Here is a 16,894-nt window from a genome sequence, read left to right as displayed (position 1 = left end):
CAAAAACTGATTAAAGTATATCCATATTGCAATCATGATGAGATCAAGCATTTTCCAGACTGTCTTTTTTAACATAATTCAGGTTATTGCGTTGTAAATATTGCATTTTTGTTGCACATACAAATTTCTTGTTTCATTCCAAATGATGATTGTTTTTAAATACAAATGCTGGACATTCTTTCTTATATTGTAATAATAAAAAAATGTAAATAAAATTGTTTGTGAGATCGTGAGGATATTTTCAGATACATCTTTAGTGTTATATATCAGTTATAGACACATGTCCTGTTGCTCTTTGAATGTTGATGATGTGATGGTTTTATTAACCTGACTAACTTGAAACAAACTCAAAATACTCACCAGATAATGAACAAGATGATCAATTGACTGAAATTACAGAAATTACAATTCAAGTGAGCATTACAAGATGTTGATGTAATTGCATTAGCGGGTTATATATTATGCAGTTTTTTAAAATGTAGGTCTTTAACTTTGTTGGGGACACAAAATGCATAAAGGTAAGAGCCATGCTTTTTTCCAGTTAATATATATATATATATATACAGTGTTGGGGGTAACTCATTACAAGTAATGCGAGTTACGTAATCAGATTACTTTTTTCAAGTAACTAGTAAAGTAATGCATTACTTTTTTAATTTACAAGAAAATATCTGAGTTACTTTTTCAAAAAAGTAATGCCAGTTACTTTGTTTTCCCATTTATTGACTGACAGCTCTCCTGTCCCCATATCGGGAGAAATCAGAAGTACAGAGGCGTTGTGTGAACATGATGTTTCTGTAGTTCTAGACTAAATGTGAATGTGCATTAATTCATCCCACTCACAAAAAACTGATTTAGTATTAATCAAAATGAATTAAAACAGTGAAATGCAAACTCAGAATATGACGCAAACCTGCAATAATTAAATATGTTAAATAACACAAATGTATCTAATCCCATTTTATTAACCAATATCTTTGCTAAACATTTCTTATAATTTACTACATTTTGGGTCGTAAATTCTTTTGTCATCGACCAAAAAAAAAAAGAAAAATACTTTTTACAGTCTCTTCAAATGATCTCTTCTAAGACATGTTAGCAAAATAAAGAAAATCTAGCACGTCAGCGCGGAACGGTCCAATCCCGAAGCGAGCCGTATACGTGACCCGGAAGTGATGTCTGTTACACGATCGCCGTTCCTCTGCAGGTTTCCTGCTATTTCTGCGGTGCTAATTTTAGTTTCACTACCGGCAGCTTCTCGGTTAGACGTCTAAATGTGTTGATAAATATTTATATATGTCTTTCGTAACCTCACTATTTAAATAAAGATAAATTTTTTGGGAGAGATGGAGTATCCAAACCAGAGTGGGTTCAGACAGCGTAAGTTACGTACGTGATTATTCCCATTGTGATTCAACAGTGAGCGGATAAATGCTCTTATTTGCTATAAAAGACACATATTTCATGATCAGTTGAACATGATGTGGTCAGTTGTGTGCTTGTTTGGTTATTAAATAACTGTGTTTACAACAAAAGCTAATTCAGGCGAATATTTATTCTTTCTAGCTCCGCTTTTATTTGCTTGTTTACATATATTCAACAGATCAAACATCAGAATGCGATCTTCTAGATGGCAGATGATTTGGATAAATCAAAATGAGTTGCTTAATAGGCTTGCATTACATGCCTTGACATGTTGTAACTTTGGCTTTTTCCAACATTTACAGTCATTTGTGTATGTAATGTGGATTGTGATTTCTTGTGTTCTAGAGCCGGACGTCAGGATGCGAGGGACCCCGGGGGACCCCAGTGACCCCAGGCTGTTGTTTGATGACACTAGCGCTGGAGGGAACAAACAGGAGCACAGCGGTGTGGGAAAAGGCCCTGATGTGTATCCGGGACAGGCTTTGCTCTCGGACCCCGTGTCTAACCTCGCCATGGCCTACGGCAGCAGCCTGGCCTCCCACGGCAAAGAGATGATGGACAAGAACGTACGTCAAGCCGTTTGAGTAGGAACGGTCATGCGTGTGGACGTCTGTGAGTGTGTTGCGGTGTAGAAGAGCATGATGCTGTGTTGAAACAAGCTAGTTTTTCCCTGCAGAGGCGAGTGGATGTGTGTTGTGGGATGTGAATCAGAGCTGCAGGGTGTTGTTATTTTAGAGTGTGACTCGTTCCTCTTTTGGTTCACAGCTGGATCGGTTCATCCCCATCTCTAAGCTGAAGTACTATTTTGCAGTGGACACAGTATATGTGGGCAAGAAGCTTGGACTGCTGGTGTTTCCCTACATGCATGACGTAAGATGACACTTACAGACCTACACTGTTGTTGCAATAAGAGAGTTGTTATTTTGTAAATAATACGCTTGAAAATAATATACTAAATGTGAACCGAATTAGTGCTGAGCGGTATGAGCAAAAATTGATATCATGGTATTTTTCAAAATTATACCGGTTTCACGGTACATGACGGTATTCTTTTTTCATGCATGACCGGGTGTTACCCATGTTTTCTACTGATTGAGAGGAAATACTGCAGTATATTGACTGAGACGCGGGAGCTGATGGCAGCGGGCGGTGGATATTTGTGGCGGTCAATGTGGATATTGTGGATGAGTTCTTCTGTGTAATCACGTTCTATTAGTTCTACAGCTTCAGTTTCGGAGCTTTCACGTTTAGTAACACTTACAGCTGTTCCCTCACCACAGTGCAACACCCGTTTCAAACAGTGTCGCGTTCTGAACGTTGTTTAAGCGACATACACCGGTATTGCGGTATTTAAAAAATTCATATCATAACAAAAATAAACACCGGTATTCGGTATGAACCGGTATACCGCCCAGCACTAAACCGAATGTAATGTCTTTTGGACACTTAATTGCTTGTTATTTGCAAAATGTGTTATAGTTTACATTTGTTTTAAATGCATAATTAGTTGAACTTTTACATTTGTTTTATTCGTTTTTTTTACCCACTTAAATAGCAGTACATCTTCATAAGCGATTTCTTAATGACTTCTATTATCTTTGAAATATGGTTAAAGTTACTGCTGAATGAACTGATGAGCATTTATGATAAACTCAAATATACTTGAATGTCATTTCTATTGAAACATATGTCATGCATTTCGGTACATTTGTAATGATGAAGTTGCAATTTAGTACATTTAAAATATATTAACTTTAAATGTAATATTGAATGACACTATAGTTTAAAAAAGTACTTGTGTTGTTAGTCAACACATCAAACTAAGTGTACTTTAAAGCATGACTTTTTAAAAAGATTATTAAAAACGTGACTTAAAATGTACTTTAAAATACATTTTTTTATTTGACATTATTACAAAGTGCACATTTTAAAAGCTTACTTAAGTGCGTTAAGAAACGGGTACACTTCAGTGGCATTTTATGCCATTGATATATCATCTGCAAGTAGTTTTTAAAAAATATATATATTTTTAAGATTTGAAGTACACTACAAGTGCACATTCAGTACAATTAAGCACACTACTTTTTCACAAGGATCAAGCCACTGTATTTACTGGATAGTTGAGGATATGATTTAGTCATGTAAAGAGATAGTATGTTTAAAAATCACAACAAAGGAGAAGTTTTGACGACTCTTTTTATGACCAGGGTCTGTCAAGCTCCAAAAATATTATATAGATCACACAAGTCCTATGGACTTCAGAGGTGCCTTTCTTTGTTCAATGATTCGTGTCCGGATGAATGTTTGTGTGATGTCCTGCTCTCTGTAGAACTGGGAGGTGAGCTATCAGCAGGACACGCCAGTCGCCCCGCGGTTTGATATCAACGCCCCTGACCTGTACATTCCCGGTATGACTCATATGTTTCAGTTCATGAATTTTGATGCAGATGCTGTTATTGTGCATTCATGGGAAATGTATTACATGCATGTGTATGTGTTTGTGTTGTGACTCCGCAGTGATGGGGTTCATTACGTACATCCTGGTAGCAGGACTGGCTCTGGGCACACAGAACCGGTAAGAGCTCTGGACGCTTTTCCACCTATGCTACTGTGAGAATGTGTGACCTCTGACCCACCATTGCCCTGCTGCTACATTCATCACACAACACACAGCACTATTCTAGCCGGTAAAGATTTGCCCTTGAGCCCCTTTAAAAGAACTTCAAAAACGGGGATTTTTGTCTCACTGATAACATTTTTAGTTTCACCATTTAACTTCCAAAAATGCCTTTATGCACACTCCTTCGATTTGACTTACTGTGAATGCTTAAAGAATGATTTCAATGTACCATACAGTAAAACTTTAATGTGACATTAGTGCACTTTTTAAAAGTCTACTTAAGTGTGTAAAGAAACAGGCATGGAATTGTCTCTCTTCAGTTGCCTTTTATTTCATTAATATTATGTTATCTGCAAGTACAGTTTTACAAATATACTTTTAAGATTTGAAGTACATTACAAGTGCAAATTCAAAACACAATTAAGCACACTTCTTCTGAAGAATCTGAACGATCAAACCACTGTATTTACTTCATGTTTGTAGTAATAATAAAGCAATAAGCCCCGTGAAGCCGTGGTTTACAGTGAATTTATCACAGCTAAGGGGTGTTGTTAGGCGGAGTTAACCCTGAGTTAGCTGTTATAAATTCACTGTAAACCACGGCTTCACTGGGTTTATTGCTTTTATAAAACGGTTATTCCATATACGTAGTAAGGTTTCACAAAATAAAACAGAGCAAATAAAGTGTAATGATATTAATAAAAACAGTATTCTTCCACCAAACAATGTAGCTCCTCAGAAACATTTGTGGGTCATTTACAACAGCTTTGATCAGCCAATCAGAATCAAGGACCGGAACTCTCCGTTTTATAATCAAGAATTTATTTCTCTTTTAAATGTATTTATTAAATACCCAGTTACACACAGAAACTGCCATGTGAAAGTGAATAAATTTCCAAAATGATACTAACTCATATTTCGTAATAATAATAATACTTTGTTTTATTTATAATATACATTTCATTTATAACTTTTTATTCAGTGGTATATTACAATAATGTATTGTAAATATATTAACAAGAATGTTTAAAAAGGTAAATTCTTAAAAAAAAAAAAAACAGTCTGTAAAAGGAAAGCTGTAAAAAGAGCAATGTGATTTTGACTTTGATTTCTAAGCAGCATCAATATGCGCTATTAAATTCCCAGTTCCCCAGATTCCCAGCTCAGATGATTAACATAATCACTATATGATTCTTTTTTTACTAACTCATGAAGCTTGGTTTATAAGATGTGGTTTTATGTGTTTTAATGATGCATGAGTTTCACAGGAAAAGGAGGAAGTTCGGAGACTTCCTGCAATTGTCCTTCAAAAATAAATAACATTTCTCACCATAAAAATAGCCACAGAAGCTGGCACGGCGTTAAACACAAGGAAACGAACTCTGTTTTTGCTTGTTAATGACTTTTGCTCTGCCTGATTTTCTTGTTTCCAGGTTTTCTCCAGAGATCTTGGGCATTCAGGCCAGCTCGGCGCTGGTGTGGCTCATCATTGAGGTTTTGGCTGTTCTTCTCAGTCTGTATCTGGTAACGGTTAACACTGACCTCACCACCATCGACCTGGTGGCCTTTTCTGGATACAAATATGTTGGGTACGGCCATTAGTTATTCCGTTTTTTCCCCTAGACTTGCAACAATTTTATAATTTTAACACCGGTATCAATGTTCAAACTGGTCCTGACAGTGTTTTGGACTCTAGGTGGTGCTATTGGGTAGTCTTTGAAATTTTATTTTGTGTATTTTAACTAAATTGAAACTGAAAAATAAAGTAAAATGATTAGGCTAATTCACACACTTCTAAAGGATTAGTTCAACCAGAAATGAAGGACTCTGCATTATTTATGGCTATTCTAATAGAGGAGCTGTTGTTAAGTTTCATTCGTATTGTTTCTAACTTTAAATCTGTGTATAATTTCATACCAGTATTATCCTCCTATCACTGCAGTAATATTACTGCAAGACAGTTTCTCTAAAACGTATTCATTGCCAGCTGTGTATTCAAACAAAGTCCTTGATTGAAGAAAAAAAAAAAAAAAACTTACACACTTTGAATGTGTGTTTAATGAATTGCATACAATGTAAATTTTCTTCAAAGCAAACACCATTGTGTGAATTCTTGCTGTGTTTGTTTGCTCAGGATGTTTGTGGGAGTGTTAGCAGGACTTCTGTTCGGCCGGATGGGATATTACCTCTCGCTGCTCTGGTGCTGCGTCTCTATTTTTGTTTTTACGGTGCGTATTGAAAGATACGGTGCTGTCATTTCAAAGTGAAGCATTATGTTCTTCAGGTTGCTGTTCATACTGCTTTGATTTAGACTCTCTGATTTGACTGAGCATTACACACTGCCTTCTGTGGAGGCGGAGCTTAGCCACACTATTACATCACAGAGCAGAACATTCCACAAGCTGTGGTTTTGGCAGACTGCCTTCAATATAAGCAGTTTTTAGAGTAACGACAAAGTTTTGAGTTCTGAAACTTGCAGGATGTTTTTAAAGAGCAATTATTTGATATATATAATCCAAAAAATACCCTTACACCACACACTATGAATGCTCAAGGAATTTACCGTTTATGTATCTCTCTTTATCATTTTTTTTTTTATTTATTAAAAAAAAAAATAATACAAACTTCCAAGTGGAAGTAAAGAAATGTCCAAAATAATTATTTATATCTGACCAATATCTGATTTTGTTTAGTTAAGAAAATCATGTACAGTTTTGTTTTCTTTTTGAACATCTGATGTTTTTAGCAAAAAACAACAACAAAGTTTTTAATAGCCCGATCCAAACCACATTTATATGTGGACTGTAATCTGATTTATTATTATTATTATTATTTTAGATTAACTTATCAGGGTTGCATTACATTTATCAAAAGTGACAGTAAAGGCATTTATAATGTAACAAAAGATTTTTATTTCAAATACATGCTGTTCTTTTCTGCTGTTCTTTGTATTTAACAAGGAATCCTGAAAAATAAAATGTCACAGTTCCCACAAAAACATTCGGCAGCACGACTGTCTCATGTGACACTGAAGACTGGAGTAATTATGCTGAAAACGTATCTTTGATCACAGGAATAATAAAGCAATAAGCCCCGTGAAGCCGTGGTTTACAGTGCATTTATCACAGCTAAGGGGCGTTGTTAGGCATGACGCGAAGCGGAGTTAACCCTGAGTTAGCTGTTATAAATTCACTGTAAACCACGGCTTCACGGGGCTTATTGCTTTTATAAAACGGTTATTCCATATACGTAGTAAGGTTTCACAAAATAAAAGTGTAATGATATTAATAAAAACAGTATTCTTCCATCAAACAATGTAGCTCCTCAGAAACAGTTGTGTTTGCAACAAAGTGGTTGCAGAGCATCACACAAACGTAAGCAAAGGTGTGTGTTTGTAGTGTAATTTACAACAGCTTTGAACGCGGCTCAGCCAATCAGAATCAAGGACCGGAACTCTCCGTTTTATTATAAGTTACATTTTACAACGTATTCACATAGAAAACGGTTATTTTAAATTGTATTGTATGACAATTGTATAATGAATTGTATAATATCTAAATAGCGCAGCATATTTCAGTTTGAATCTGATCTCTAGAGTTCAGATGTGATGGTTCTTGTCTGTGTTTGGGTGACAGATTCGCACAATGCGGCTAAAGATCCTGTCTGAAGCGGCCGCAGAGGGTCGGTTAGTGCGAGGAGCCAGAAACCAGCTGCGCATGTACCTGACGATGGCCATCGCTGCGGCGCAGCCCGTCTTCATGTACTGGCTGACCTTTCATCTGGTCAGATAAGAGCCGCGGGTGTCTAGAGGATCAGCCATATCGTTTGTACCGCAGCAGTCACAGACGTCTCTAGAGACATGAGCCTATTGCACACACATAATAAACCAATGGACACAGCTTCACAGCACAATACGAATGATCTGAACTGTAATTGCCCAGCTGTCTTTTGTATGTCTTTGGTTTGGACATTTCTAAGAGTTTCTGTTGGCTTTTTTGTATAATGTACAGTGTGATTGTATTTTTTAATGTAAAACTGTGTTTATGTTTGCAAACAAAGGTCGTTGTCTGGATGCTTTGGCTTGAGAAACATGTATGTGGCTGTGAAACGGGCTCTGTGTGATGTGTGTTGATTTATTTTAAACCAGTAAAGCAATCTCTCCTTCTTGTCACGCTAACAGATACATAAAGATACACTCTTAAGGTTAGACAGCTTTCATGTCTCATAAAAAAAATTAAAAAAAAAGAATTTGCCGCATACATTTCAGGGTCAATTGCAGGTTTATTCTTTCATAATTTGTAAATGAAATAAATGCTTGTTCCCAAGAGCTAGTTTGTATGTTACTCTGAGTTACTATTATTGAAGTTATTTAATGATAAATAATTGTAGTTGTAGTGTTTAAAGTTATAATCAATTTAAGCACGCTAATCTACTAACTCAAGTATACAGAAAATGCAAATAAAAAAAAATAAAAATATAGGCTACAACAAGTATTGTGCCCAAGATTTAATGACATTGCTTTAAGATATATGAACATATTTTAGCATGGTTGCTACTTGCACATTCAGTTGATCTAGTTTGGCTTGTTTTGAGTGAGTTTCAAATATGCAGTTCAATTTGCACCAATTATGTTAGCTAGGTAGCTAATTTATAGATGCAGCACTTCTGCATTTATAAAGTTAGATATAGCACAGCTAGTTTTGCAAGCTAGCAGCCAAACCAAAGTCCCTAAGACAAGTCGTTTCACTCAGCGGCTATCTTTGAAATGCCTCTCGGGCAGCTCCTATCTCTTTGAATGGGGAAAAATCAAATTCTCCAAAACTGTTCTCTAAGCTTATGATTAAATTTCATATTTGAAAACACCAATGAACTCAGTTCATTTTGACAACAACAGTCAAATAAATCTAGTTTCTTATGTTCAAATAGCATTAAACATAGCTTGTTTTTCATGCTAGATATCTCCAGAGGTTCTTACCATATATATATATATATATATATATATATGTATACGTAGATGCCTCATTAGCAACTGTTTCTAAGGGCCACCATATGATGACTTTACTATCAACCATTGTCTCTTTCATGTAGAAGGCGGGGCTTATTCGCCATATTGGGCGTTGCAATTTCTCCCATTCATAAGTAATACGAGTGCACCGTCTTCCTGTATTTTTGTCTGTAACGGTTTTATTTTAGGACGCTCTGCTTGATGTTGGATAATGCAATTGTATAGACTTTACAGAGGTTTTCCTGAGAACGGATGCCTTTTCATGTAATGTCTGACTAAGACCCTACAGGTGGAGGAGAAGTAAGAAAGATGGAGCTGGATGAACAGTTGGAGGCAGGGCAGAGTGGAAGACGGGAGAGGCATGCAGAGGAAACTAAGGGAGATGAGCACAGTGGCAGCAGAGAACACAAAAACCACTGGTCAAAATAAAGGGAAATATTACAGCATTGTGGCCCAAAACTGCATATGCTGGTTTGGTATGTTTTGAAGCATGTCTGCTGGTTTGAGCTGGTTTCTGGTTCTACCTTGCCTTGACAGAATGGTGTCTGAGATGGAGCAAAGTTTTTAATCTCTTGATGGCCAAATATTGAGAGGTGTTCAGGCCTGTAATCCTGAATCTGATAGCTTTCTTTGTGAGGAGCACCTCTGAGGTCTGGCCGATCATTACAGTGTAGATCAAAAATTGGAGGAGGTTTTAGTGGCTAAAAACTGGCTCACAAAAAGGAAAGCCTTCCAATTAAGGATGTACAGTAAAAGCCGTTCTGGCTGTCCTCCTGCAGCACGACCCAAATCAATCTTTTGCTCAATAAAGAGGTTCTGAGCTGATTCCCTTTCTGCTGTTGACATTAACACACTGTTGAAGAGTGGAGGTTTTACAGCAAACTCCAGACAATAACCCCGTTTTATCGTGGACAAAACCCAAGGGTGTACTGCGCATGCACCAACTCTGCGTGAGCTCTAGCGGCGGAGCTGGGGGTTGCAGCTCTGATCTGGATGTTTTTGTGTGTATTTTTGTTTTTATTTTCTCATACATCTGTGCTCTTGGCCCACTGCCTGGATGCACTGGGAAAAATTTTATTTCTTTTGAATGAGAACACTTGTGTAAACTTTCGTCCTCTCTCTCTTGCATAACCCTGCAGGTGGAGAGGGGAGGAACAACTTGTGGGGAACCGGTATTAACTGGTGCGAACACTCAGAGAACTTCCTTCCTTTGAACATTTTGTTTGAATCCCACCCCACAGGGGCACAAGACTCATGTGCTGTGCAGAGGTGTGCTACAGAGTCTCCATGAGTGCTGTAGCCCCTCTTTTGATTATTCAAAACCAGACCACAGGTTAGGTCACCTGCCTCTTTTTCCCTCCCTGAGGGTTAACTGTGCGATGCTTAGCCGCTGCTGCCACAAACGAGGCCTTTGGGCTGGGTGAACCTCCACCTGCATTGACTGCTAGGGCTAGGGTTTCTGTACCCTAACTGTCCCCCCCTGGAAGCCAAACCCCGGACACATGTTTTGGGGGGAGGGCGAGCAGTAGGCTTCCTGGGAAGGCAATTTTCAAAAGCTTCCCTATCTTGCTTGTGTAAGTCGCACAGCTGATGCATTATTTGCTCCCCTCGATGAGCGAAGGTTGAGATCTGCAATGACGCAGATCTCTTTCCACAATGCTGAGTCTGGGGGTTGAACATCCCCAACTCCTCCATATTGTGTACATCCAACCTAGAGAAACCTTTAACAGGTACGCCATGTGAGAAGGGTTTGTCCCAGAAGCACCATATCTCTGTGACACATGTTGGGACGGCTGGTATCAGCTGCTTGACTGGGGAAGTGCCTGATGGCAGCCTCTTCCTATCATATAAATCCCTCTCTTGTTGAGATGGCTAGTCGATAGAGAGTTTGGCAGCTGTTCTCATACACATTTCAATGAGGTCCAGTTCCCCAGGCAGGTTGAGATCTGAGAGGGGAGAAACAACATGTGGGGCACTGGATGAACTGGTGCCAACACTCCAACAAGACAACTTCAATGCTTTGAACATTTTGCTTGAATCCCACCCCGACGCTTCTTTGCTAGACAGTTCTTTGACTCTTAGATGCTTCTTTGCTCCGTCCGACCTGGGAGTGAAGGAGACCCTGTTGAATAATCCAGCATATGCTGGTTAGGTATGTTTTGAAGCATATCTGCTGGTTTGAGCTGGTCCTTAGCTGGTCATGAGCTGGTTTAAGCTGGTCATGTGCTGGTCCTAAGATGGTCCTGAGCAGGAGCTAGTTGCTTAGGACCAGCTTAGGACCAGCTCATGGCCAGCTAAGGACCAGCTTAAACCAGCAGATATGTTGGTCTTCCTGGCGTTATGCAAACCATACAGTGTATATGAATGTTATACACATTCAATGTCATGAAGCAATGCAGAAAAAGGGAATGCACATGCAAAAACTATTTTTGTGCTTAACCTCTATATATTTCATAATGAGCTATTGAACTTTTCCTAATTTTGGAATGAAAAACGGCATTTATTTTCTCCATAGGAAAACAGATTTTTACGTAACATAAACATTTATAGACATAACTGCTGTGAGATATACGAGGTTGTTAATCGATGGTATTTGCTTCTTTTGAAACCATCAGTCTGCTTTATTTCAACTTATTTTTAAAATATTCTTTTTACAGAAGAATCAGTGGTGAAAAACTACATTACCCACAATGCTGTACAGAAAATTCCACCAATCAGAGAGCCGAACAAGTAAAACATGCCAACAGCAGTGCTCTTTATCTCCACCCACTCCCAGGAAGCACAGTTCTATCTATTATTAAAAAAGTACATAAATGTAATGTGCACAGCTTCCAGTGTCCAGTGTCTGCTTACAGTTATATTGGCTGTGCAGAATACCTTGTTATGCTGCTTGATAATGCAAACTGCTGTGCATTTGTTATCATATAAACCCTAAAGCCCTCAGACCAGTGACACACAGTCCTTCATTACAATAATTTGAGCATAGCAACGCTATGAATCTTTACAATCTAGGCCTCAATGAGTCCAGAGGCCTGTAGAACTTTATAAACAGCCGGTATAAGATCATTGGCATAGTCCCAGAGATGATAATCTCTTACAAGCTTTGTGTTGGGTGGGTATGTAAAGTTTTTAAAGTGGTACATGCGAACGACGGAGTTGTTCACTCGGACCGTGGAGCTTCTGTTCACACTTTCCAGCAAGCCATGGACAGTAGCCTTCAAAACCAGCCGAGGATTTACTATAATCTTGTAATTGTTGAATGTATTAGGGAGGTTGGGTACTCGATCGATATAATTTAAAATATTCACTCCCTGTATGTTTTTCCATTTGTCTTGCTCATAACCCGCATGAGCCTTTGCGGTGAACGGGAACTGGTTATTCTCAAACTCAAAGCCCACATAAGAACTGTACATGATCTCAAGCCCAGGCAACAGCTCCGTCCAGGATTTCAGTTTTAAAGGCAGAATGAGCTCATCCAAGTCATGTAGAGCCACATAGCGACTTTGGTACATGTAACGATAAACACAGTCATTAAGCGCAGGGATCTGCCCATAATACTGCAGCTGACCTGGCGACTTATTTATATTCCAGCCGCGAGACACTTTAATGTGCTTTTTAATCGTCCACGGAATGATCTCCACGAAACCTTTTTTCTCATAATAGTCCAGAACCTTCTGTGTGTGTGAATCGCAGTTGGTTTTATATATCACCACCCTTTGAGCGCCAAGCAGTCTGAACATCTCCATGGACTGGACTAGATTCAGCACACTCTTGTAGTCGTACATGACAGAGATGCAGATTGTGAACTCATACGGGAAGGCTGTTGGAACGTCTCTGTTTCTAATAGGTTGGAAGGATGTTAGGCTCCCTGAGACGCCACTTGCTGTGATTGCAACATGCGTCGGTGTCAAACACGTGCTTTTGATTGTGCACGTGATAGTAGCGGCGCCATATTCAAAGTTAAAGTGGTCGTCATGAATTGAGCATTCAGCTGGTAACCTCACGGTCGTCCCATCGCAGCACATCACACAACTGAACGTCGCCTGCTCACGTCGAAGAACAATGGCAATCGTCTTTATCTGTTTCTTACCAAAACGATGCTCCAAGTAAGAGCCGATCACGTATGTGTTAAGATGCCCGACTTTAACCACAGGCCCATCCTTCACTTGAACACCACACGCCTTTGGAGACGGAGGACTGGCGGATGTGTAGATGTGTGGTGTTTGGAGGATTGGTAAAGGATGAGTTGGCAGGTCAGAGTCTTCTGGTTTGGCATAAGGTGCTTCGGAGGAATCTTGTACGTAAATTAAGACAATAAAGAAAAGCGCAAATAATAAGCAATAAAAATAAAAGATCTTCAATGCACAGATCTTCTTCTTAGAAGGCTTTGCTTCTGATTCACTCTCTAGTCGTTCATATTTCACATCGCGTTTCCCTAAAGAAAAGAAAGAACACAAATTGTATGGTTGTTTCTATTAAAGCAACACAATTGAACATCTGATCACAATTTAATGTCATTACATTCAATCCACTAACACATGTGAAGGTTTACTTAATCCATTTGTGTTGGGAGTGTATGAATAATTTTATTTGAATTGACTAAAACTGAGCAGTGCATTTTTAGTTCCAAGCATGCTTTGTATAAGAATGAATTGGGAGAGTAAAGCTGCATCCGTAATCGCATACTCCTCTACTATATAGTATGCAAAAACAGTATGTGAGGCGAGTAGTATGTCCGAATTCAGAGTATTCAAAGTACAGTAGGTGATGTACCTGGATGACCTACAACTTCCGTGTGCATTCGCACACTTTACTGTAGAGGATTTATGGACGTCAATGAAGCGACGCAACTGACGCAGGTAGGTCATGTGACAGTAAAAAAATGGCGGATGTAAGCATGTCCAAATTTCATATATACTACCCATATTTATACTATGTAGAGCACACTTTTTTAACGGTTGTGAAGTAAATTCAAATTCAAATGTAGTACCTACTCAGTACGCAATTTCAGATACACTATCTATGTTGGAATAAAGGGTTATTTTATGCATTTTTAAGAAAAGGTGTGCGTTCCTATAAAGCTATGACGTCATGCAAAAATTATAAATAGTGTTATGAAATGTGCTTTTTTTATTTTCAGAATGATAATTTGGAAAGTAAAGAACAATCCATGTCAGGGCCGGAGTGGGACTCATTTTCAGCTCTGGAGTTTCATGCCTCAGACCGGCCCACTTTAGTTCATGACTGACTATATTAAAATAATCTCATTAAAACCTCAGTATATAAGTTTGCACTAGTGCACTGTTCTCTACAGTCTTGTAATTCATTGCATTGCATTTCAAGAACTTTCTTTTTCTTTTTTTTTTATTATGGTCTTTTCAGCGCCGCCTTTGAGAGAGAGAGAGAGAGAGAGTCTATTATCCATTTTTTATCTATAATTTTTTTGCCTGCATATCTCCAACAAAGATAGATGTTGGTCATTAAACATTTATATCGTAAAACAGTTGACTAATATTAAATAATAAACAAAAAGAGTGGGGCTGCTGTGAGTGCAGGCAAATTAGGGACAGTATTTTTGCCCCCCCCCCAAAAAAATTTTTTTTTTTTTAATTAAATAAGAAAGAAAACAAACAAACAAACAATGAAATCACAGACATTCTAATGGTTTCCACTACAAATACCATTACAAACATTACAAACCATCATTTTTTTTTAGCATTAAAAAATGGTTTTCTGTAGTGTGTTTTGGGTCATATTCCATTAGGATTTAGTGGCTTTAACAAGCCACCTATAGAAGGTGACCAATTACCAGAATAAACCACAGGGTCCCTTAAAGTTTCCATTAAAACCAATGCAAGTCCATTATAACCAGTAGAGCCATTACAATTGTTGTGATGGTGTCTATTGTTTTTCAGCAGGGATGTTATTGAGTTAAACAACATTTCTCAGATCATAGCCTAAACTATTTTAGACATAAACCTTTTGTAAAAAAAAAACACTGAAAACGTGTTAAAAGCATTAAAATGTATACATCTTTTTTCTCTCTCTGGCAACTAATAATAGTGTTATTATTATTTAATAGCCTACTTGTTCTCGTGGCATTGAATTAAAAAAAGAACGCAAACTGCATCTCGAAAGATTAACTGCGCGCTCTTATTTCTGTGCTTTTGTTAATGTTGTGGATAGTTCAGCAAACTTCGTAGATAGTTCTTCGTACATAGCCAATAGCATCGAGTTAAAGCGGGCAACTTTATCACTGCACCGAACAATGCCAGTGCAGTACAATAGTACAGCTAAAGGGAATCTCGTCATTTTCCAGCCGCTTGTTTTTAAATGTTTGAAGGGGGGTCAGGTCTCATCTGACAGGACAGACCTCCACCATGCTTAAACATTGTTTTACATTTAAAAAAATAGGATAACCAACATAGCAAAAATAAAAAAATACAAAAATGTCCCACTTTTAAACAAAAGAAAACGTCAAGAGAAAGAAAACGTCACCAACTTTCGCCCAGTTCAACCAAACTCAATCCTAAAGTAAATCCTTAACAAGTATGTGAGCAGTGCTTTTAAGCCAGCTGTATAGCCTAAGTTTCACACGAACCAACGCACTTAACGGTAGCTATGCGCTTCCTGCGGTTATTGACAAGACTCTAAAAAATGCTGGGTTGTTTCAACCCAACTTTGGGTCAAATATGGACTAACCCAGCTTTTGGGTTAAATTTTTAAATTACATTTTTTACCCAAAAGTTCGGTTAGTCCATATTTGACCAAAAGTTGGGTTGAAACAACCCAGCATTTTTTAGAGTGTATATATATATATTTTTTTTTAATTCTGTAATTGATTATTAATGCAATAATTGGTTTTGAAACAATACGCGAATAAACTTAAAAGAATTAAAATCAAACTGAAAGTAGGCTATTTAGGCAAAATGCAACTTTATGATAGGCTATGGCTTATAATAACCTACAACAGAACATTTAGGCTAAAGATGAAATGTCAGACAAAAGATAGCAAAGAAATGTTTGCAGTACCTACCTTTCGAAAACATTCTGACAGAACTGAGAAACATGCATCAAAAAACAATGCTCATAATCCGTGAAGCTTTTCAGCATGACTGGTCCGATCTGATGCATTTCACCATAAGCAGGCTGTGCGAGCTTACAAACCGTTTCATACGCCATCATAAGTTTCCATTTTCTTCTTCTTTTGCCCGTCTATGTCCAGTTCATATATTGAACGGTCTCGCAGGTTGAAGTGGACGCAGTTGAGAAATGCTGCATCAGTGTGTGATGTGTTGGGTCAGCTGGGTTGTGCAACACAGGTCAGTAACGACTCAAATATTTTCAAAGATAGGAAGTGTGCAGTAGCCTACTGAACAAAGGGCTCCAGGGCTGTGATTCACCAAACTTACTGGAAGAGTTACTGATTTGAACTAGATTAAGTGTCTTAATAAACTACATTTTATTTGTGCTTATTCTGCAAAAATAAATAGAGACCCCATGTCCCAGTTAGCCTGAATGTACCCTATGAATAAGCTAATTTTGAAGATCTGTATTTTTTTCATTCAAATTATTTTAAAGTATTCCTATGATTTTATCAAAACTTAACCTGCCTGTTATATTGACCGGCCTGTAGAAAAGTGATTGTTATTCTATATTGTCCTATTTGGGATTAAAATGACCTAGAAAAGAAACTAAATAAATTCATAAATAAAATAAAAAATACATAAATTAATAAAAAAAAGAGGCAGGAGTGTATTGCTTTGTGTACACCAAACAGAGGATGTTATTGAAAATTCATTGCATTTTACGGTATCTAGGAAACACAAGTAGGCTAATATAAT

The 16,894-nt window shown here is 37.8% G+C and overlaps 2 protein-coding genes across 4 annotated transcripts; one reads left to right on the top strand and one right to left on the bottom strand.

The window, feature by feature from the left end:
• Positions 1-1,146: 1,146 nt before the first annotated feature.
• Positions 1,147-8,271, top strand: yif1b (Yip1 interacting factor homolog B (S. cerevisiae)). Of its 2 annotated transcripts, none has more exons than XM_016491541.1 (8): positions 1,147-1,380; positions 1,771-1,991; positions 2,191-2,295; positions 3,755-3,833; positions 3,943-4,000; positions 5,479-5,634; positions 6,180-6,273; positions 7,681-8,271. In XM_016491541.1, the coding sequence occupies exons 1-8, from the start codon at positions 1,347-1,349 to the stop codon at positions 7,834-7,836; spliced, it is 903 nt and encodes a 300-aa protein (XP_016347027.1). In that variant the 5' UTR covers positions 1,147-1,346; the 3' UTR covers positions 7,837-8,271. The 2 variants fall into 2 exon arrangements, with proteins under 2 accessions (XP_016347027.1, XP_016347026.1); XM_016491540.1 differs by having other exon boundaries at positions 1,147-1,389.
• Positions 8,272-11,731: 3,460 nt separating this feature from the next.
• LOC107692527 (uncharacterized) lies at positions 11,732-16,350 on the bottom strand. 2 transcript variants are annotated; one of them, XM_016491608.1, is made up of 2 exons: positions 16,087-16,350; positions 11,732-13,485 (listed from the first exon to the last, which is right to left on the bottom strand). In XM_016491608.1, the coding sequence occupies exons 1-2, from the start codon at positions 16,118-16,120 to the stop codon at positions 12,059-12,061; spliced, it is 1,461 nt and encodes a 486-aa protein (XP_016347094.1). In that variant the 5' UTR covers positions 16,121-16,350; the 3' UTR covers positions 11,732-12,058. The 2 variants fall into 2 exon arrangements, with proteins under 2 accessions (XP_016347094.1, XP_016347095.1); XM_016491609.1 differs by having other exon boundaries at positions 11,732-13,344.
• Between the last annotated feature and the right edge of the window lie 544 nt (positions 16,351-16,894).

The sequence above is a fragment of the Sinocyclocheilus anshuiensis genome, unplaced genomic scaffold (genome assembly GCF_001515605.1).
Source record: "Sinocyclocheilus anshuiensis isolate Anshui unplaced genomic scaffold, SAMN03320099.WGS_v1.1 scaffold1082, whole genome shotgun sequence".
NCBI classification, from domain to species: domain Eukaryota; kingdom Metazoa; phylum Chordata; class Actinopteri; order Cypriniformes; family Cyprinidae; genus Sinocyclocheilus; species Sinocyclocheilus anshuiensis.
Note: the sequence above shows the minus strand (reverse complement) of the source record. Positions and strands in the feature narration are given on the sequence as shown.

Excerpts from the sequence above, each read along its gene's own strand:
- yif1b (XM_016491540.1), top strand. The coding sequence starts at position 1,347 with ATGGAGTATCCAAACCAGAGTGGGTTCAGACAGCGTAAGTTAC. Across the intron at positions 1,992-2,190 it reads AAGAGATGATGGACAAGAAC|CTGGATCGGTTCATCCCCAT; the intron begins GTACGTCAAGCC and ends TTTGGTTCACAG. Across the intron at positions 4,001-5,478 it reads GCTCTGGGCACACAGAACCG|GTTTTCTCCAGAGATCTTGG; the intron begins GTAAGAGCTCTG and ends TCTTGTTTCCAG.
- LOC107692527 (XM_016491608.1), bottom strand. The coding sequence starts at position 16,120 with ATGTTTCTCAGTTCTGTCAGAATGTTTTCGAAAG. Across the intron at positions 13,486-16,086 it reads TGTCAGAATGTTTTCGAAAG|GGAAACGCGATGTGAAATAT; the intron begins GTAGGTACTGCA and ends TCTTTTCTTTAG.